This window comes from Megalobrama amblycephala, linkage group LG24 (genome assembly GCF_018812025.1).
Source record: "Megalobrama amblycephala isolate DHTTF-2021 linkage group LG24, ASM1881202v1, whole genome shotgun sequence".
Taxonomy (NCBI): domain Eukaryota; kingdom Metazoa; phylum Chordata; class Actinopteri; order Cypriniformes; family Xenocyprididae; genus Megalobrama; species Megalobrama amblycephala.
In genome coordinates, this window is record NC_063067.1 from 23983550 (window position 1) to 24006831 (window position 23282).

The following is a 23282-nucleotide window of genomic DNA, read 5'->3' on the forward strand; positions in this document are numbered from 1 at the left end:
ATCTTCGTTGGGAAATCTTTCGTCCTCGTGTAAAATTCACAATCATAAAATCTGCATGGGGAAATTTTTCGTTCTCGCGTAAAATTCACAATCACAAAATCTGTGTGGAGAAATCTTTCGTCCTTGTGTAAAATTCAAAATCACAAAATCTGCGTGGAGAAATCTTTCGTCCTTGCGTAAAATTCACAATCACAAAATCTGTGTGGAGAAATCTTTCGTCCTCGTATAAAATTCACAATCACAAAATCTGCGTGGGGAAATCTTTCGTCCTTGCATAAAATTCACAATCACAAAATCTGTGTGGGGAAATCTTTCATCCTCACGTGATATTCACAATCATGAAAATTTGTGTGGGGAAATCTTTCATCAACACATAAAATTCACAATCATTAAAACTGTGTGGGGAAATTTTTCATTTTCATGCAAAATTCACAATCACAAAATCTTCATGGGGAAATATTTCGTCCTAACGTGAAATTCACAATCACAAAATCTTTGTGGGAAAATCTTTCATCCTCACGCAAAATTCACAATAACAAAATCTTCATGGGGAAATCTTTCGTCCTCGCATAAAATTCACAATCACAAAATCTGTGTGGGGAAATCTTTTGTCCTCACGTACAATTCACAATCATGAAATCTGTGTGGGGAAATCTTTAATCTTCATGCAAAATTCACAATCACAAAATCTTCATGGGGAAATATTTCGTCCTAACGTGAAATTCACAATCACGAAATCTTTGTGGGAAAATCTTTCATCCTCACGCAAAATTCACAATAACAAAATCTTCATGGGGAAATCTTTCGTCCTCGCATTAAATTCACAATCACAAAATCTGTGTGGGGAAATCTTTTGTCCTCACGTGAAATTCACAATCATGAAATCTGCATGGGGAAATCTTTTGTCCTTATGTGAAATTCACAATCATGAAATCTGCATGGGGAAATCTTTCATTCTCACGTAATATTCACAATCACGAAATCTGTGTGGGGAAATCTTTCGTCCTCACGTGATATTCACAATCACGAAATCTGTGTGGGGAAATCTTTTGTCCTCACGTACAATTCACAATCATGAAGTCTGTGTGGGGAAATCTTTCATCTTCATGCAAAATTCACAATCACAAAATCTTCATGGGGAAATATTTCGTCCTAAAGTGAAATTCACAATCACGAAATCTCTGTGGGAAAATCTTTTGTCCTCACGCAAAATTCACAATCACAAAATCTTCGTTGGGAAATCTTTCGTCCTCGCGTAAAATTCACAATCATAAAATCTGCATGGGGAAATTTTTCGTTCTCGCGTAAAATTCACAATCACAAAATCTGCGTGGAGAAATCTTTCGTCCTTGTGTAAAATTCACAATCACAAAATCTGCGTGGAGAAATCTTTCGTCCTTGCGTAAAATTCACAATCACAAAATCTGTGTGGAGAAATCTTTCGTCCTCGTATAAAATTCACAATCACAAAATCTGCGTGGGGAAATCTTTCGTCCTTGCGTAAAATTCACAATCACAAAATCTGTGTGGGGAAATCTTTCATCCGCACATAAAATTCACAATCATGAAATCTGTGTGTGGAAATCTTTCATCCTCACATAAAATTCACAATCATGAAATCTGTGTGGGGAAATCTTTCATTTTCATGCAAAATTCACAATCACAAAATCTTCATGGGGAAATATTTCGTCCTAACGTGAAATTCACAATCACAAAATCTTTGTGGGAAAATCTTTCATCCTCACGCAAAATTCACAATAACAAAATCTTCATGGGGAAATCTTTCATCCTCGCATAAAATTCACAATCACAAAATCTGTGTGGGGAAATCTTTTGTCCTCACGTGAAATTCACAATCATGAAATCTGCATGGGGAAATCTTTCATTCTCACGTAATATTCACAATCACGAAATCTGTGTGGGGAAATCTTTCGTCCTCACGTGATATTCACAATCATGAAATCTGTGTGGGGAAATCTTTTGTCCTCAAGTAAAATTCACAATCATGAAATCTGTGTGGGGAAATCTTTCATCTTCATGCAAAATTCACAATCACAAAATCTTCATGGGGAAATATTTCGTCCTAAAGTGAAATTCACAATCACGAAATCTCTGTGGGAAAATCTTTTTTCCTCACGCAAAATTCACAATCACAAAATCTTCGTGGGGAAATCTTTCATCCTCACGTAAAATTCAAAATCACGAAATCTGCGTGGGGAAATCTTTTGTCCTCACGTGAAATTCACAATCATGAAATCTGCATGGGGAAATCTTTCATTCTCACGTAATATTCACAATCACGAAATCTGTGTGGGGAAATCTTTCGTCCTCGCGTAAAATTCACAATCACAAAATCTGCATGGGGAAATTTTTCGTCCTCGCGTAAAATTCACAATCACGAAATCTGCGTGGGGAAATCTTCCATCTTCATGCAAAATTCACAATCACAAAATCTTCATGGGGAAATATTTCATCCTAACGTGAAATTCACAATCATGAAATCTTTGTGGGAAAATCTTTCATCCTCGCGTAAAATTCACAATCACGAAATCTGCGTGGGGAAATCTTCCATCTTCATGCAAAATTCACAATCACAAAATCTTCATGGGGAAATATTTCGTCCTAACGTGAAATTCACAATCACAAAATCTTTGTGGGAAAATCTTTCATCCTCGCGTAAAATTTACAATCACGAAATCTGTGTGGGGAAATCTTTAATCATCACATGAAATTCACAAATTAAGAAATCTCTGCTTCCTGCTTCTCGGCCGGCCAATCAATGTTAAATTTGGACATGGCACGAGTCACAACCTCCACTAGCTTCTCATAAGCAGGGGACAGAACTGGTGAATCCTCAAAATCCTCTACCTTGACGCTGACAATATCCACCTTCTTAGAGCTATATAAAGTCAACATCGTGGCCTTCACTTGGGGCAGAAGAAGACGCAGAGTGGACATTCGGATCCTGAGCGGCAGCACTGGAGCCCGCAGCTGAGAGCTGAGAAAGGGAGGGAGCTATCATTTCCAAGGTCCTTTACAAGCTCCATCCTGACCACTCTCATCAAAGAGGGCCAGTCAGGAGAGGAGCGTTCTCAGCGGTAGCTGATCACAATGAGCACAGTCAGTCCCCTCGAGAGCTGACTGTGCAAGCTCCACTCCCAGGCAGCTCACACATAGATCTAAATTGCTTATTTTCCATTTTATAGAGCTAATATAGTTAAATATAGCCTTACAGGACAAACGGACACCAAATAAGACAGACATTATTCAAAGAGCACTTGCTAAAGATACAGAAGCTAACGCTGCTTTGTCCTGGGTATCCTTTATAGCTTCCACGGTATGCCGTCACATGTCACAGGGTGACATACTGTAGAGCCAAAACAGAATTGGAATAGTTGCACACATGCTTCAGACGCAGTCAAGCTGAGGTGTTCCCCATAGCATTGTCATTGGACACAACATGGAGTTCCCTCGAAAGGGAACCGTCATCCTCACGCAAAATTCACAATACATCACAATCTTTCATCCTCACGTGAAATGCACAATCACAAAATCCACAAACAAAATTCCCAGTGTGGATTCCTATTGAAATTATTATATTTTGCTCACAAAATTTGACAAACAAAGGTAAATGTGACTGCATCTTGAGAGATGGAGTCCAACTCAACTGAAATCAATTATGAGTCAAGACTTTAGACTGACATACTTTGATGCACACACTTTTTGTGTATGTAGAGTGTTCCAAATCGGTCACTCAAATAAAGTTCCTTAGAAGGCAGTACACAGTGTATTTGAGACCGTGTAAAGAGATCTCTGTGGTTATCAGGCTGTGGCATCTTGTCATACCTGAATGGCGGCCAGGTTCTTCTGCTCCTGTGAAGGGGCCTGATGAACGAAGCGAAGCCAGTTAGCATGACGAGGGTTACTAGCATCCAGGATATACAGCACGTCACCTTTATTCCCTCGAACCTGCAGAAGCATACATATTCAAAGGTTACACACAGGTTAACTCACAATATTAAATATATATATTAAATCCCTACTTATCATGCAAGTACAATTACATTCTTTATTTATACAACCAGGTCGACAAGTCTATCCATTGACAATGTATTTCGACGTACCTACACGGCAGTTATCAAGCACTTTTTTTTACAAATATATTTAATAAAAGCAGTATTAAATGGAGAGTATCGGTTGCTGCCGTGTACACAAGTTCTTTCAACATCTGTAGGAACAGCCCAGCTGCCATGTGTCCAGTATATCATAACTATTCTCAAACAGGACATCTTTTCATCATATATGTCTAAAACTTCAGTGGGGTCTTAAATCTGGAACATCGCTCTCTTCCCACAGGCATGCTCTCTGCCCAAAATATATCTGACGAACACCTATATTCCACTGTTTTTGGATACAAATTATTATTTTGAGACATTTCTCGGTCTTAACTTAGTTAAACGCCGGCTAATAGCGACTTATTCTGACTAATCTTGAAAGGTAAATTCCCTGAAATTGCCTGCATCATAACACACAAGCAGCATGAAAGAGCGGCACAGTGGATTGCATACTAACATGATATATCATAATAATTATATGCACAAGTGTGTAATTTAAGAGTTAGGCTCACTATACTTTGGGCAGAAAAGTGTCATCAGGGTAGGCAGATCAGTAAATCACAGCTCTAATGTGGCTGAACACGACCTGATCTGCACTATCATTAAAACTTTAATGCAGCTGAAAATAAACTCAAATCTTTCAAGAGCAGATATTTGATGGGATATTAGATACGGCATGCACTGGGAGGCGCGTCTTGTTCCCGTAGTTCTGTCTGGCCTGGGAGAGTCAGTGTGAGTCGAGTTCATGCTGGCATGTCTCGTCCAATTAATGGTTGCCTGGAGATGAGCAGTGATGCGTCTGTCTGAACAAGAGGGGCAACAACTTCTCCAAGACGGTTAAAATTCAGTCAGACCTCAAAGATCTCTGTTTAACAAGCATCACTTAGTGATCTGAGTAAATCTCTTACCCAAAGTATTAATGCATCCCACACTGTTCGTGCTACAGACATCAATACCTCAAATCATGTGACATGTTGATGAGAAGTAAAATGGGTGAAGACATCCCATAGATTTAAAGCAAATGAGAGAATTGAGGATTAATGGATACTGACAACAAACATAACACATAAAATAGTGCTGAACTTTATTACAAAAATTGAAAAACAGTGTGGAACCATGAAAAAGTACTGTATTTTTAAATATAAAAAATAATTAATATATAAATTATATCATGATCATTCATAGTGCACTGACTAATGTTAAGAGACACGACTTTAAAATGTAAAAATGTATTAGTAAATGTTAAAATGAACAATGAACCTTTTATTAACCTTAGTTAATGTTACAGACAGACTCTTTCTGTAAAGTGTTTCCATTTCATATAAATCCAAACAGTCATGCTTAAATATGGCCATTTTTAAATATCCACACAAACGCCGTAGCATTGAAATTAGACACAAAATACCAAAATATGTATTACAGTGACCATAAAAAAGAACTGAAATTGAAAAGCGTTCAAACTTTCTGAATTGTTTATATGTTTCTGTCGGCTGCACAACGATACTATGGACACTTGTTAAATTTCTAAAAAAAAAAAAAAAAAAAAAAAAGTCGAAATACAATGTTGAAAATAAAAACATTAAATTCCGAGAAAAGGTCGAAATAAAATATTGAGAATAAACAAGCATTTCAATCAGTCATTGACATAGTTAAATCACTTAGTCAAGCTATATTTTATGCTTTCTTTCAATAACAATTCTCGATTCCAACTTTTGCCATACTTTTATGTGTATTTGTTCTTTCAAGCTCAAGAACAGTAGGCCTATTTGTGCGCTCTCTACATGCACGCAATGGATGAAGCGCTGTATGCCACACACCAGACGTGGCACATTCTCAAGTTCAGGGCGGCAGTCCAAAACAGTGAATCTAATCACCATACAGGCAAAAAGTTCATTTCAAGAATGAAAAAAGTGGCATTGATGTGTTTTACTGTAAACGTGCAAACAGAAACAGAAAGGCCAATATATATTATATCTCTACATCCAGACTTGTACAGACAAATAGCCTACACAGAAAGATAAATGTCTATACACACTCGTCCAGCCTAGAGTGAAGTTATTATGCTTATCTGCACATAGTATGGTTTATTAATAAGGTGTGTTCAGAATTTGATCTTTTAATAAGAAGCATTTTTCATGTTTTAGAATGTCCCGTTTTCTTGCTACGTCGGGCAAATTGTACTGTTTTTTTCTTCTAAAAAGACCCAGCCGCTTGCAAATTATCTTTAAATTTCGTATGTTATTATTTGGTTATAATTAGCTAAAGCTGTATTTCTTTGTTATTGAAGGAAAGTCTAAAATATCACTTAGCTTGAGTAAGTGATCCAACTCTGTCACGTCCTCTAGGATCAGTATGCAATGAACATCACTGATGGAATGCGTGTTTATTCTCGCCATTTTATTTCGACTTTGTTCTCGAAATTTAACGTGTTTTTTCTCAAAACACAACAACTTTATTCTCAAAATTTAGTGAGTTTATTCTCTACATTTTATGTCGACTTTTTCTCGAAATTTAATGATTTTTTTTTTCAAAACACAATGAATTTATTCTCAAAATTTAGTGAGTTTATTGATGACATTTTATTTTGACATTTTTCTTGAAATTTAATGAGTTTTTTCTCAACATTTTATTTCAATTTTTTCTTGAAATGAGTTTTTTCTCAAAACACACTTTTTTTCTCTAAATTTAATATCTTTTTTCTTGAAACAACTTTATTCTCGAAATGTAATGATTTTATTCTCAACATTTTATTTTGACTATTTTTTCTCAAAACACTTTATTCTCAAAATTTTGTGAGTTTATTCTCAACATTTTATTTCAACTTTTTCTTGAAATTTAATTCTCAAAATTTAGTGAGTTTATTGTCAACATTTTATTTCAAAAAACATTTTTTTCTTGAAACCCAACTTTATTCTCGAAATTTAATGATTTTATTCTCAACATTGTATTTCGATTTTTTTTTTTCGAAATTTAATTTTTACCAATTGTTCCAGCAACCAGTTATCATTGCTGATTAATCGGCAAATCCGATCAATCGGTAAACCGCTACTAAAATATGCTTTATTGTAAATTCTATTGAAATGTCATGTTTATTTTTAATTATACAAAGATGAATTTTGCAAATGTTGCAATTTAGTACATTTAAAATATATTCACTTAAATGAATAACACACTACAGTTACAATTAAAAATTAAAGCTGCAAGCAGTGATGAAAGGGCCCTCGCACCTGGGGACACCGCCACCTGGTGGCCTTAGGAAAACAGTGAATAGTGGGTGACATGCATGTAAGCGAGTAAATACAGGAGAAATATGACTTGACTTTGCCAGGCCGCCACGGACACACCCTTCAGCAAAAACTCAAGATCTTCACAATTTAACATCGCAAAGGCCTTAAGATTAGATTGACCAAATATGATGTTGATCTGATTAACTCCCTCTATGAGGAGTTAATCACAGTGTAAAACATGTCATTTCCTGTTGCCAGCAGGTGACGCTATGATTGTAACTGAATATTGGCATGTAGACGTCTTCAGGCCAGGACTCTAATAAAACATATGAAGTTTGAAGCAGATCAACATTGTATGCCCAAGTTATACCAACTTCCTGTTTCATGGCGAAACATCGAATTTTGTCAGGCCGCCACAGACACACCCTTCTATGAAACCTCTAGATCTTCGCAATTTAATGTCGCAAAGGCCTTTAGATTAGACTGACCAAATATGATGTTGATCTGATTAAAGCTCTAGGAGGAGTTCATTAAAGTATAACATGTGGAAATGGCAAAAACTGCAAAAATTTTGCAGAGAAAATTCAAAATATCTCACTTCCTGTTGGGTTTTCAGGTTTTGCACCCAAAGACTTTTTTATAGGTATTGGGCTGTTACACGTGTCTACCGAATTTCATACCTGTCCGTGAAAAGTAGCGTGAAGGCCGTTTAATTGTAGGTGGTGCCATCGAGCCATTTTGCCACACCTAATTCTGAAACCCATATCAGATGTAAATTTTCACCACTTCTGACACGTGTGCAAAGTTTCATGAGTTTTTGAGCATGTTTAGGCCCTCAAAAATGTGATTCATTTCGGAGAAGAAGAAGAAGAAGAATTGTCTGAGCAATTACAATAGGGTCCTCACACCATCAGTGCTCGGGCCCTAATAAAGTACTACATGTGCTTTAGTATGTTAGTCAACACATCAAAATAAGTGTACTTCTTTAAAGCACAACAAGTGCACAATCAATACAATTAAGCACACTTAGCTACTACCTAGCAAACCATACATCAGCACATTTAAAACCACTCAGGACACCTTAGCAACTGAATATCACCCTCTTAACAACCATTCCCAGCAGCCTAGCATGGTCGCGGTGAGTTTTGTGCAACCACTCACATCAATGTTATACAGTCATAAAACAGCCAAGACATAAACTAGCATCTAACATTTTAAAGAAGTTTTATCAGATATGAGTTGCCTTTGAAGTGCTCCCAAGTGACACAAAAACAAAAAGCTTTGTGGCGACACATAGCAAATGCATTATGGGTAAAGCGATGGAATCATTGTTGAGTCTAGTCACCCACCTCCCACATCAGTCGTGGATCCATGCTTTCATCCAAGTCACTCAGCATCCGCTTTTCACCTGCAAACGGCCCAAATTTCTCACCCTGTGAAAGAAGAGCAAGAGTGTGTGAGAGTGTGTTGTAGGATTGGGCTTTGATGTCACATCCAGCAGTCTGGGTGGGATCTGAACATGATCAACTCAGAGCTTCGCTTCTCTATTGGCCCGGACCAAAAAGAAAATGATACATTTAGCCCTGGATCACTTAGAATTCACATTGTCACTTTGACCAACGAACATAAAGATTCAAATCAGCTTTTATGATGTATATTTTGAGACAGAATTTACCTTGTGAAAGTGAACTGAGCCAAGTAGAAAATGCAACATTGTAGCAAATCAAGTTTCCTGTTTCAGAACAAAGCAAACAAGTCTCAAATGCCCTGTTTCCACCTGGTATTGAGATGGGTTTTGGTCGATCGGATCACAAGTAGACGAGGGAGACACATTCCCGTTTACACCTCATATTTTAATCCATCTCTTTTGTCCACTTTCAACCACTTCTGTCCTGATTTCTTCGAGGGGAGGGTAAATGTATGGGTTTTTTTCCAGATCTTTCAATCTAAAGGATGAAATAAGCTCACAAAATGTACATATGAACGAGACTGGAGACGACAGAAAAACATACGGAGAGCATCAGCTTTAGTTTTACACCCCGTTTACACCTGTTTTTAGTGCTGTCAACTTGTGATCCGATCAACCAAAACACATTTTGTCTAACAAGTTTAGACAATTCTTCCTCTCCTATAGCAGCGAATGAAGGAAAAATTCCATTCATTCGCTGCTATGGGAGAGGAAGAATTGTCTAAACTTGTTAAATCATCAAAATCAACAACATGTATGTTAGACCCTATACCGACTAAGCTATTGAAAGAGATGCTTCCAGAGGTCATAGATCCTCTTCTTTATATCGTTAATTCGTCTTTATTACTAGGATACATACCGGAAACTTTTAAGCTGGCTATTATTAAAGCTCTTATTAAAAAACACAACTTGATCCTAGAGATTTAGTCAATTACAGGCCGATCTCGAATCTACCTTTTCTGTCAAAAATGCTAGAAAAGGCAGTATCATCACAACTATGTTCCTTCCTGGAAAGAAATGGTATCTGTGAGGATTTCCAGACAGGATTTAGACCATACCATAGTACTGAGACTGCTCTCATTAGAGTTACTAATGATTTGCTCTTATCATCAGATCGTGGTTGTATCTCTCTATTAGTGTTACTAGATCTCCGTGCTGCTTTTGACACTATCGATCATTATCGTTATCGAAAATTATGTTGGCATTAGTGGAATTGCATTGGCATAGTTCAAATCATACTTATCTGACCGTTATCAGTTTGTAGTAAATGAAGAGATGTCATATTGATCACAAGTTCAATATGGAGTACCGCAAGGCTCGGTACTAGGAGTGATGCTTTTCACTCTCTACGTGCTACCCTTGGGAGATATCATTAGGAAGCATGGTATTAGTTTTCACTGTTACGCTAATGATACTCAGCTCTATATTTCTTCGCGCCCTGGCAAAACTTACCAATTCACAAAATTAACAGAATGCACAGCTGATATAAAAAAAATGGATGACTAGTAATTTCCTACTACTAAATTCAGAAAAAACAGAGATTCTAATTATTGGACCAAAAACTTCTGCACATAATAACCTAGAATACTGTCTAACACTTGATGGCTGCTCTGTTAAGTCTTTGTCCTCAGTTAGGAACCTGGGTGTGCTCTTTGATACCAATCTTTCATTTGAAAGCCACATTTCTAGCGTCTGTAAAACCGCATTCTTCCATCTTAAAAATATATCTAAAATACGACATATGCTCTCAATGACAAATGCGGAACAGTTAGTTCATGCATTCATGACTTCAAGGCTAGATTACTGTAACGCTCTACTGGGTGGTTGCCCTGCTCATCTGGTAAACAAACTCCAGCTGGTCCAAAACGCAGCGGCTAGAGTTCTTACTAGAACCAGGAAGTATGACCATATTAGTCTGGTTCTGTCAACACTGCATTGGCTCCCTATTATCCATCGTATAGATTTTAAAATCTTGCTAATTACTTAAGCACTAAATGGTTTAGCTCCCCAGTACCTGACCGAGCTCTTAACACATTATAGTCCTTCACGTCTATTGCGATCTCAGAATTCAGGCCAGTTGATAATACCTAGAATATCAAAATCAACCGCAGACGGTAGATCCTTTTCCTTTTTAGCACCTAGACTTTAGAACAGTCTTCCTAGCATTGTTCGGGAAATTTAAATTTAGACTAAAAACATCTCTTTAACCTGGCATACACATAACACATTATCTACTTCTATAACTCAAATCATGTTAATTGTTAGGCTGCATAAATTAGGTCAGCTGGAACTGGGAACACTTCCCATAACACCTGATGTACTCGCTACATCAGAAGAAGAATGGCGTCTACGCTAATATTAGTCTCTCTGTTTGTCCCGAGGTTTGCCGCAGCCTGCCAGATCCAGGCCGTATCCAGATGAGATGAAGGAACTGCGCCTAGACACGATGAAAACACAGCCCTGAAGTGTCAACTAAACTATCCCCTGCGAAAGCCTCCTTAACTTTCCTTTCCCTATGTATAGATAAAACGTTATCAAAATTATTCCAGTCCGCATAGATCCATGGACACGACATTTTTTGTATTATGCGGACCAGACAAGTTTGCACGTTTGAATGTGTCTGCACACACACACAATCAAACGTTCAAACCTTAATTAAACTTGTAAATGAATGGCAAGAATGCATTAAAAGTCTTTGGTTCTCAGTGGGAAAGGTGTCATTTAAGCGGCCCCTAAGTTAATAATTAACAATTTTTACAACGGAAGTGATTTAATCAAAAACCTACTTTAGCTCAATAATAATATTTTCTTAGAGCTGCTGTAAAGCCAAAACAATCAGTCAATTAATTTTCCTATTATCACTGTGAAGCTGCTTCAAAACAATCTGTATTGTGAAAAGCGCTATATAAATGAAGATGACTTGACTTGACATCTTAATACCAGGTGGAAACAGGGTGGAAACAGATACATCTCAGAATACAGTTTCAGAACATGCAATATGAATACAAAAATGGTCTGAAGTCTTGAGATGGCATTTCCTAAAGCTTATGTAGATGTTTTCAATGCTTTTGGTCAGTTGACCCAATTAAAATCTGGCAAATCGAAAAATCAAGACAATCAAAGAAAGTGGAACAGGAGATACATGGTTGAAACTCATGAAGAAATGTACAGGTTATATTTCATGTTTCATTACATAGCCTTGTTTAAATGAAGTGTGCTTCATTGTAGTGAATGTTCACTTGTAGTGTACCTCATATCTTAAAAGTTATATATTTAAAGAAAAAACTGTATTTGCATATAATATAAAATTAAAGAGAGCATACTTTCATGACTGTTTCTTAACACTTTGTGCACTTTTTAATAATGTTAAATAAAATGTTTTACTTCAAAGTACATTTTAAATCATTGTTTTAATAATCTTTTGTCATATTTTAATGAAGTACTCTTATTTTGATGTGTTTACTAACATACTAAAGCACATGTGAAGTACTTGATTATAATGTACTGTGTAAAAAAAAAAAAATTATTTTACATCATGAAACTTTATGTAAAAAAAATGTATCTCGCATTTTGATGTCACTACCGAAAAAGTGTTTTAGTCCATTGGCTGAGACTGATTTCAACCACACTTCTATATTTTTGATCAGGAAATATTCCTGTGTCCCTCCCTCTCACAGTCTTTCTTTCATAGTAGATAGGGAGGACCATCATTTTGAGTTAAATGTGTTCAAAAGTCTGAAAATCTGTGTGTAAATTTAAGGAATGTCACTACCAGACACCTTTTTTCTGCAATTAAGCAAACTTTTTTGGGTGTTATTCATAAAATTTAGTTTTTATGTGTGTACAACTGTTCAGAACTGTGCTTGCTAACCATATGCTGATTAGCATCTTTGAGCTAGACTCAAAAGTATCTAAAATTGTCACTACCGAAACAGTCATGACCGAAACATGTGGTGAAGTTACGGTAGTGACAAAAGGAAAAATAATCATTTATTTGGGGGAACATAAAAATATTAGTACAAAGAGACTTCACATTAGTATTTTAATGTTTTAGTATTGTTTTAGTATGTAAGTTAATATTCTGTAGTGTGATGTGATCACTACCAACACATTACTGTCACTACCGAAATGTGAAGTTATGACCGATACATGGGATGTTTTGTCAAAAATAAAGTATATTGAATTATCAACTAAGATGTTAGTGTTTGGTTCAATGTATAAAAAGGTGAATACTGGTAGTGACTTTAAAATCAGTATGACAAACTTTATGCATTTTACAAAGAAAGATTGGATTCAAAATACAACAAATCTCATAAATTACACTTGAAATATTGTTAAAATTGTAATTGTTATTGATTTACCTGTGAAACCTTTTTTTAAAACTGCAAAAAATATATATTTACAAGGTCAATGTAACCCTTCTTATTAAATTATTTATTATTGTGTTGCGGTAGTGACAAATTTGGGGAGACGAAAAATATTCCAAAACTTCCTGAAAATACAATATGAGAATTAACTGTACAATTACTAGAAATGTGTACCTTGGATATTATACAATTTGCATACAAAATTTGTGGAAAAAGACATTTTTTCAGAGTTTCCAACTCTGACTTTGAACCAATTCTGTAGAATGGCCATATATATATATATATATATATATATATATATATATATATATATATATATATATATATATATATATATATATATATCAGTCATTCAAAGTTTAATGTATTTTCTTTGTGTTCTTGCAGGTTTTTGATGTTCACACACGTCATCTTTTAGCTGTAGAGGGTAAAAGAGGGTAAAAGTTCTTGTAAACACATATAGACCCCTTCCAGACAATTACCACAGAAAACACAGTCACAGCCAAATACCATAGTAACTATATTTATTGCTTTTGCTGAAAAGTCATAATAAGTTAATATCAAATCTCTTTCAAACAGTGTAAAAACTATTCCTGGTATTAGTTTCATTTACTTTAAATGGCAGTGGAGGCTAATATCACGTAACCGTCACTGTACTGTAATAACAACAATAACTGTAGTAAATTTATGGCGGAAACGGTGGCTGGCATGGTGAATTTTTGGCGGAAACGATGGTTACCATGGTGATTGTTTGTAAGGGACGTGGCAGCACACGTAAGCACATACACAGAGGAATGCAGCTACAACCAGGCGTTTATACTTAATACACTATGAGCAAAGTGAAGATATTGATAAAAGAAGCATTTTTCCAGAAGTTACTACTTTTTCTCTCATGCTGAGGTTTGTTTTATACACACGAACCTTCTTGACTGCTCTGGAAGTGTACAGCCCCATCCCGTCCTGAACTTTAGAGGACTTCAGCACGAATCTGTCCGGCACGTACATGCCCAACATTCTCATTACTTCAGAGAGACGCCTTTCTTCGGAACAACACAGAGGAAACGCGCTCGGACACACGGTTAGGGGCTGGTTTGATGTTCTCAGCTCGCTGTGTTTGTAAATCTCAGTCCAGTCTGATCATCCATGTTACAGTCCGTACAGGAGAGGGGACACTGCGCTCCGATTGGCTGTTGGCCGTACATGGAATGCGATTCTGCGCTCTGATTGGTGGAAAGTTTATGAACGTACACGTTAGTGTCAGTAACAGAGAGGTTCTGCAATCTGTTTGGTGAAAAGTTTGTTACCGCGAGCTACATATTTTATTTTCCCGGGAAAATTTAATATTTCATACTAAATAAAACTAAAATCACGTATAATAATACTACAAATTATGATAATATCAACAACAATAACGGTGTTGTTAATAATAATAATAATAATACATTATGTGCAATAGAACATTTTAAAGTAATTTTTTGTGTTAGTTTATGTTTGTGGGGACAACCAGTCCCTGTGACAAGGAGGGCTATTAAGTACCTCAGAATGTAAGCAATGTTCCAGATTTAAACATTTAACAGCATTAAATTAAATAAAGGGGTCATGAACTGCGTTGTTTTATTGTTTTATAATGTTTCCTGGGGTGCACTTAATGTTAGTATGCTTTTTACATCAAAAATCATTATAATTTAGAAATAAAAAGCATTTTTTTACTACCCTGATTTTAGCCCTCTGATTTGAACCCTCTGTTTTAAGGGGCATGTCTGCAGACTTCAGTGTAAACGCCCACTGCTGTGATTGGCTGACATCTTTCTATTTGAAATAGATTACTTTAATAAAGCATATAAATACCCCAATATGTTTGCAGATATTTAGGAAACATGCTAAGTTCACCTACTTGTTTCTCAGAAAAACAATGCTACAGCCAGACATTCTACTTTGAAAATGTGCGTTCCGTGTTGGAATGTCTGTCTTTGTTTTGGTCTGTGTGAAACCGTGTGCTGCCAGTTTATCCAATAGTATTTCGCCATCACAGGTTGCCAGTTGGCGGAAAACACAGCGTATTGTAGCCATGGAAACCAGCAAACAAACTGGGTCAGAGAATCGCAGATTCTACCTGACCTAAAAAGCCTCTGCATCCATCTAAAATTCTCTATGAACGACAGCATATTAAAACACAGATAAATCAACTCATCAGCTTACAGTCTCCTCAGCTTTCATTGTCAATTGCGCTCGCTCTTGTTGCATGTTCTCAAGCTGGCCACCCGCGTCTTTGAACGAGGGGGCAGGGCAAACAATATTTTGAATTTGGAATGCAGTACCTATTACGACCACTAGGTGTCATTCCTACATAGAGCCCCTTTAACTAATCATGAAAGTGCTGATAAATAGCATTACAATTAGATCTTATATTTAGATTGTGGCATGAAAGGTTGCAGTGATGAACATTGTAGCCGATCAGACATGTTGAGCGCATGAAATCTCACAGTGATCTCGTCATTGCAACTCAATTTCTGCACACTAACGAATGCTTTCATCATAACTAACAATGAAAATGCAAAAAACTAAGATATTCATTGAATAAAACAGGAGTTTTGCCGTGAATCCAGAACTCAGTCACTGATAAATTCTTTTTTGATTGACAGCTCCAGTGATTGTAAAGGGAGCGTTCTTTGATCACTTTCTATATATAATTTAATCACCATTTAAATAACAGATTATTTTCATGCTACTAAGTTGCATGTTGTTGCATTACTGTCGAGTCCATATCGTAAAAGTCTGTTTGCAAAGCCTGCGCCGAAATGCAATTTATTTACCAAAGAATCCACAGTAAAACGTACTCAATACAAATAAATAAAGCTCAACTGAGACATTCACATTGTTGAAAATAAATAACCAGATTCCTAACATTATGATCCTTTGAAAGGTAATGTTTTTTTAGTCCTGTATCGCTCTTCTCTCATCCTCATCTCACTAACACACCAGTGGGCGGGGCTAACATTGTAATGATGAAGTAGGCGTTGATTTCTTCTGCGGAGGTGGTGTTTCACCTATCTATGACATACGTTCCAGGATCAGTCGTTCGCTGGGTCTGGTGTCAATTAAAACTTTTATTGGACTAACAAGGAAGTTTTTAGTTCTGAAACTTACAGGATATTCTTATAGTACAATGACCTCTTATATATCAAAAGCTCAAGGAAAAGTTGATTTCTCAATTCATGACCCTTTTAACATTACCATTTTACTGACATGTTATATTTACATCTGACATCCAAACAGAGCTAATGCACCTCAGAATGAACATCAGCCTCTGCTCTGACTGTGTGGTCTCTGTTTTATATACACATTGTGTTTTCTTTAATTGATTTTCAAAGCCATTTGATGTAATGCTCTATAAACAAGGTGGTCGCACAATCAGCCACAGTAATGGAGGATGGATGTGCATATTAGTTGCCATTAACAATCGCAGCTCTGTGTTTGTGTGTCACATGTTTAGATGCTGTTTACTGGCCCTTCATCAGTACCTACCCACATCTATTAAAGGTTTCTGCAGAAAGCAACTAAGGGAAATGGGCATACAGACAGCAATGGATGATCAGATCTAGATGAGAGAGGATACGAATACAATCACAGACACACAGGGCTTTTAAGGCCAGGCCCATTAGACTAAAACCACTGTGGGTAATTTGTACAATCACATAGGGTTTGTACAATTGTGAGTAGTGTGTATACAGGCCGGTCATATCCACAACCACATTACTAAAGGAATTTCAACCTTCTGCATGATCTGTTATGAAAACCAATGAAGTTTGGCATTAAGATGAAGATTCTCAAAACATCTCTTTTTGTGGCTGATGCAGAAAATAAAGGCTGGAATACACACGACTTTTAAAATCTAAACCGATTTTAAAACACTTTAATACGCTTTCCAACATTGTAAATGGTTACAAAACTGGGCATTATACACTAAATGACTGAGGATCACAGACTAGCACACTTGAACACAACAAACTCACACAGAAACTTGTGGACCTTTGCTAGAAAATGCATAACAATTGAAAACAAAATATCAAACTAATACTGCTGATTGGATGGATTCACAGTCTGAAACTAAAAAATATGTGTCCGTCATACACTATGTGATTTTCTGTGAAATTTGCCAACTCTGACTGGCCAATATCTGAAGACTGACTTTTGGCATCGACTCTATCAGACTGGAGAAGGCAAAAAAAAAAAAAAGTAATAGTGCAGTTTATTCTATTTAGTTATTTTGGTTTGGAACAACATGAGGATGAGTAAATTATGGCAGAAGTTTCATTTTTGACTTTTTTTTTTTTTTTTTAAGATGTCACTCATTTTACTGCAATGGTTTAGTTTAACAGGGTCATCTGGTCCATAATTTCATGCAAAAAAATCTATCCGTTAGCACACATTTCAAAGGCAGTTGGTCTATAGTAATATAAAGAAATACTTGAGTTATACATTGCTTAGAATATGGTTAGAATATTATATTTGAATAGGGCTATTTTGAAATGAGGAACCATCAATGTGGATACATGAATTTTGCCATCATAACAGTGTAGTTACTGCATCTGCCAGCAGGGGAGACAGTAACCAATCAATTTCTGATCAACTGTTCGTAAGAAAGAAGTAAAGCTTGTTTATTTGAGACTTTGGTAGACTGGCATAAACATGAAATCTTTTTCTAGTCATGTGTAGCCATGGAAAAATATCCACCACAAAAGTTTGTGGTTCAGTGTAGGGGAGAACGGAGCTTTATAGCAGTATTTTTTCATTTAATATCTAGACACAACCAATACAAAACACTTTAAAGTGCCCCATTATGCTTTTTCGAATATTACCTTTCATGTAGTGTGTAATAGAGCTGTTTGTGAATGTAAAAGCTCATCAAAGTTTTAATGATCAAAGTTCATGACAAATATTTTTTTGTTTGTTTGTTTGTTTTTGCCTTTATTATGATAGGACAGTGAGCCGGGACTTGAACTCGGGTCGCCCGAAGCGCATTGGCGCTACATATCAGCGCGCTGCCCATGAGGCTGTCGGCGCCGACATGACAAATAAAGTTATTGTCTCATTAAAACAAAGAATGGATTCTGAACTTCTGAAATGAGACGTCAGCAATTCCAGTCTCACTTCCTGTTACATACTTTAACAATGTAACACATTCGCATAATGCCAGTCTATGGTCTTCATTGGTTGCCCATGAAAAATGTCTACTTTGCCCTGCCCTCAAACACTGTCGAAGAGTTTAGCTCATGTTGTCGATATGTAAAGAAAAAGCTGTTTTCAGCACTGCAAGAGGACTCATGCTGGAACTGAATTAAATCCGTCGATTTTAATTAAAATCAACATCATCGTTACTCTTCTTATCACTATGTATTAAGCGCTGACAAAGCTGAAATTCAGATATTCTAATGGATGTTTGGTTTCCGACACATGCTGTAAGAGGTAGACCAATCACAACAGACTGACCAATCAGAGCAATGAGACTCAATGAGATTCTGCTCTCTTTTGCAGCCTGTCCCTGGCGGCCAGTCGATGAATTGCAGTTTAAGTCACTTCCGTATTGGCTTCACGAGAAACTGGGGGAGAGTAGACCAATCACAACAGACTGGGTCATCTGACCAATCAGAGCAGAGTAGACCAATCACAACAGACTGTACCATCTGTCCCATCAGAGCGGAGTAGACCAATCACAACACACTGGGCCATCTGACCAATCAGAGCAGAGTAGACCAATCACAACAGACTGGGTCATCTGACCAATCAGAGCAGAGTAGACCAATCACAACAGACTGTACCATCTGTCCCATCAGAGCGGAGTAGACCAATCACAACACACTGGGCCTTCTGACCAATCAGAGCAGAGTAGGCTCTCAGAAGGGAGGGGTTTAGAGAGACTCTTTGAGGAATAAGGTGAGGCTGCAATGTTTAATTTGAGAAAATGAAAGTGTTTTCTGACCTTGGATGCATGTAAACCTATTGTAGGAGAATCCAAATCAAAATTAGGAACCTAAAAGCACTTTATATATCCCAATCAATCGTATTAGTGGTTTTAGTCCATATCTTGATTGTTTGAGATATGATAAATGAACTTTTAGATACACATTTATCTTATTCTCTTTTAAGAAAACAGAACAGTGATGTTTTACTGTTCAAACAGAAAAATAATGATGAAAATTTTTGATTGAAAAAATCCAGTGTTCCAAGCCATTTCATAGTATAGTTTACTCCATTTTCCCTCACTACAAACCTGCAGCTTTGATATTTGTATTTTTTAACTATCTCCCACTTGTGGATGCATATTAATGGAAGTGAATAGAACACAAAGTCTACTATGAAGGGCCTAGTCCCGCCCAACTTCCTGTTTCGATAGGAAATACGTCAACAAAGGGAAGAAAACTGTGCTTTTCCGACCATTTCCTGGAGTCTTTGGAGGCTGCTGAATGCATGTGTTGAAGAGTATTTGCAGTGACAGAAGTTTGAAAGTGATCTCTGTGTGGCCCATCTTTTTCGATCCCCTGACCCCCAGTGACCTCCAGGACCTCGCTGACCCCTGTTGTCAGAGTGCCTGGAGTGAGGACTGTGAGGATGGAGAGTTGCAGCGATTAGGACTCAGTGACCCTTAACCTGACCCTACACACACTTGAGCATCAACTTTTACTCTCTCAGCTAGAGTCACTGATCACAGACTAACACTGACCACACACACATTTCAACTAAGGAACTGAACTAAAAGATTGAAATGCTTTGATGAAAACAGTTTTCTTATTTATGTTGACGTATTTCCTTTTGAAACACAGTGGAGGCAGGATATCAAAATATCCAATAAATAGCCAATAGCCATTAGTTTATAACATAGCTCAGCAAAATCACGACTTGCTATCGGTAGTCAATGACAGGTGGTTTGGGGGAGGGACATTCTTACAGAGTATTTGATTGGACAAACAAAATGATTCATTTAAAGCAATTCATATTTTTGTCAGTTTTCCCAGAATTTATGTGTAAAGATGATTCATTTACATCAGAATTTATTGGAGTTACCATAATTAATAGCATTTCTTAGAGCTTATTAGCATTTTAATAAAGTTTCTGTCTTGTAACCAGAGTTGGAAATATGTAGTTTTCAGAATTTTTTTTAATGGCCCTCTAAAATCTCAAAAATGAGATCTCTGTAACATTTTCAACTGTTTCTCCTAGAAATAAATAAGGTTAACAACCATCAAATGGAGACTTTTGCTTGAGTCTCCTGCTTCACACTTGTCTCCTGAGACAAAAACTCTAACACTCTCACAATGGTCTGCTCTAAAGATTCAGAAAAGATCTCAACAACATCACACACTGTGCTCAGATTTTAGAAGTGATCTCATCAACTTTATAAAGTGTGTGAAGTAAAAAAGCAGATGTTTAAGCCTATATTAAGAGTGAAGTTATGCAGAAATAAGGTTAATGTCAGTCTTAATTGTTGACACACAATAAGAGGATAGAGCTGTACAGTTTATGTGCATAGGGCACATCATTTGTTCTTGGAAATAGTACCTAATGCCTTTATCAAAACTGACTTAGAAGTCTTACTACAGGAACAGCAACCCTGGAGCTTTCTTTGCCGAAAGGGACATTGAATTGCTTTTGACTCGAACCTTGACTAATTTGATTATTAATGGTATAAATGTTTGAATACATATTGAGACATTTGAGTTGGTGCATACTTTTTTTATTTACATTTATTCATTTTGCAAACGCTTTTATCCAAAGCGACTTACAAGTGAGGAATACAAGCGATTAATCGTGAAGAGGCAATAGATACAAGAAGTGCTCACAATACAAGTTTCAGACATTGCTTAGAGTAACATAAGCTAGAATAGGGAGGGATTAAAGGTGCCCTAGAATTGAAAATTGAATTTACCTTGGCATAGTTGAATAACAAGAGTTCAGTACATGGAAATGACATACAGTGAGTCTCAAACACCATTGTTTCCTCCTTCTTATATAAATCTCATTTGTTTAAAAGACCTCCGAAGAACAGGCGAATCTCAACATAACACTGACTGTTACGTAACAGTCGGGGTGTACGCCCCCAATATTTGCATATGCCAGCTCATGTTCAAGGCATTACACAAGGGCAGCCAGTATTAACGTCTGGATCTGTGCACAGCTGAATCATCAGACTAGGTAAAGCAAGGACAATAGTGAAAAATGTAGATGGAGCAATAATAACTGACATGATCCATGATATTTTTAGTGATATTTGTAAATTGTCTTTCTAAATGTTTCATTAGCATGTTGCTAATGTACTGTTAAATGTGGTTAAAGTTACCATTGTTTTTTACTGTTTTCACAGAGACAAGAGCCTGTTGTTATTTTCATTTTTTAAACACTTGCAGTCTGTATAATTCATAAACAACTTCATTCTTTATAAATCTCTCCAACAGTGTGTAATGTTAGCTTTAGCCACGGAGCACCATCAAACTCATTCAGAATCAAATGTAAACATCCAAATAAATACCATACTTACGCGATTAGACATGTTGCATGACGAACACTTTGTAAAGATCCATTTTGAGGGTTATATTAGCTGTGTGAACTTTGTTTATGCTGTATAAGGCAGTCGCGAGCTCGGGGGCGGGGAGCACGAGAATTTAAAGGGGCCGCAGCCTGAATCGGCGCATATTTAATGATGCCCCAAAATAGGCAGTTAAAAAAAATTATTTAAAAAAAATGTATGGGGTATTTTGAGCTGAAACTTCAAAGACACATTCAGGGGACACCTTAGACTTATATTACATCTTTTGAAAACACGTTCTACGGCACCTTTAAAGGTGAAAGCAGGGTTTTTTTTTTTTTAAGATGAGGTTAAGTGCTCACAAAAGAGATGAGTTTTCAGCTTTTGAATATTGCCAGGGATTCTGCATTCCGTATGAAGGTGGGGAGATCATTCCACCAGCAAGGAACAGAGAATGAAAATGTTCTGGAGAGTGATTTTGTGCCTCTCTGTGATGGTACCATGAGCCTCCACTCATTTAGCGATCACAGGCTTCTTGTAGGGATGTAGACTCGTAAGAGTGAGTGGAAGTTAGAGGGTGCTGAGCCTGTGATAGAACTGTAAGCAATCGTCATCGCCTTGATCTTGATGTGAGCAGCAAGTGGTAGCCAATGCAGAGAGATGAAGAGAGGTGTGACATGTGCCCTTTTGGGCTCGTTAAAGATAAGACATGCTGCAGCATTCTGAACCATTTGTAGAGGTTTGATTGCACATGATGGCAGTCCAGCCAGAAGAGCATTGCAGTAATCAAGCCTAGAAATGACCAGGGCCTGGACGAGAGGTTGTGTTGCATGTTCTGTTAGAAAAGGCCTGATTTTCCTGATGTTGTGTAGTGCAAATCTGCATGACCGAGCTATCTTTATAATGTGTTCTTTGAAGGTCAGTTGGTTCATCAAAGATTACTCCAAGATTTCTGGCCAACCTTGATGGGGTAATTGATGATGTACCTATAGCTGGACGGTGAAATCGTGCTGTAGAGTTCGGATTGGCAGGGAAGACAAGAAGCTCTGTCTTTGCCAGGTTGAGCTGCAGGTGATGTTCTTTCATCCATGCCGAGATGTCCACCAGACAGCTTGAGATTTCGTGCAGCTACTGTGGGATCATCTGGATGAAATGAAAGGAACAGCTGCGTGTCATCAGCATAGCAATGGTAGGAGAAACCATGTGTCTGTATGATGGGACCCAGTGATGTAGTGTTTATGGAGAAGAGGTCCAAGAACTGAACCCTGAGGAACCCCCATGATCAGCTGATGTGCTTTGCATACCTCCCCCCTCCAGGCAATCCTGAAAGACCTACCTGTGAGATAGGATTCAAACCAGTGAAGTGGAGTACCTGTGATGCCCAGTGATGAGAGGGTGGACAGAAGAATCTGATGATTCACAGTGTCAAAGTCAGCAGATAGATCCAGCAGAATGAGAACCAGTGATCTGGAATCAGCATTCACAATCCGCAGAGATTCAGTGACCAACAGTAATGCAGTCTTGGTTGAATGGCCATTCTTGAAACCAGATTGTTCTTGAGATCACTTCTAAAATTTAGATGAG

The 23282-nt window shown here is 37.1% G+C and overlaps 1 protein-coding gene across 1 annotated transcript in view; it reads right to left on the minus strand.

The window, feature by feature from the left end:
- Positions 1 to 14500, minus strand: part of prdm5 (PR domain containing 5) — a 96640-nt gene extending 82140 nt beyond the window's left edge. Inside the window, exons 1-3 of the mRNA XM_048178382.1 lie at positions 14099 to 14500; positions 8692 to 8775; positions 3847 to 3969 (exon numbers count right to left, since the gene is read on the minus strand). Of these exons, the coding sequence (XP_048034339.1) occupies positions 3847 to 3969; positions 8692 to 8775; positions 14099 to 14197 (306 nt within the window). The 5' untranslated portion in view covers positions 14198 to 14500. The remainder of the gene's footprint in view (positions 1 to 3846; positions 3970 to 8691; positions 8776 to 14098) is intronic.
- Positions 14501 to 23282: the final 8782 nt, after the last annotated feature.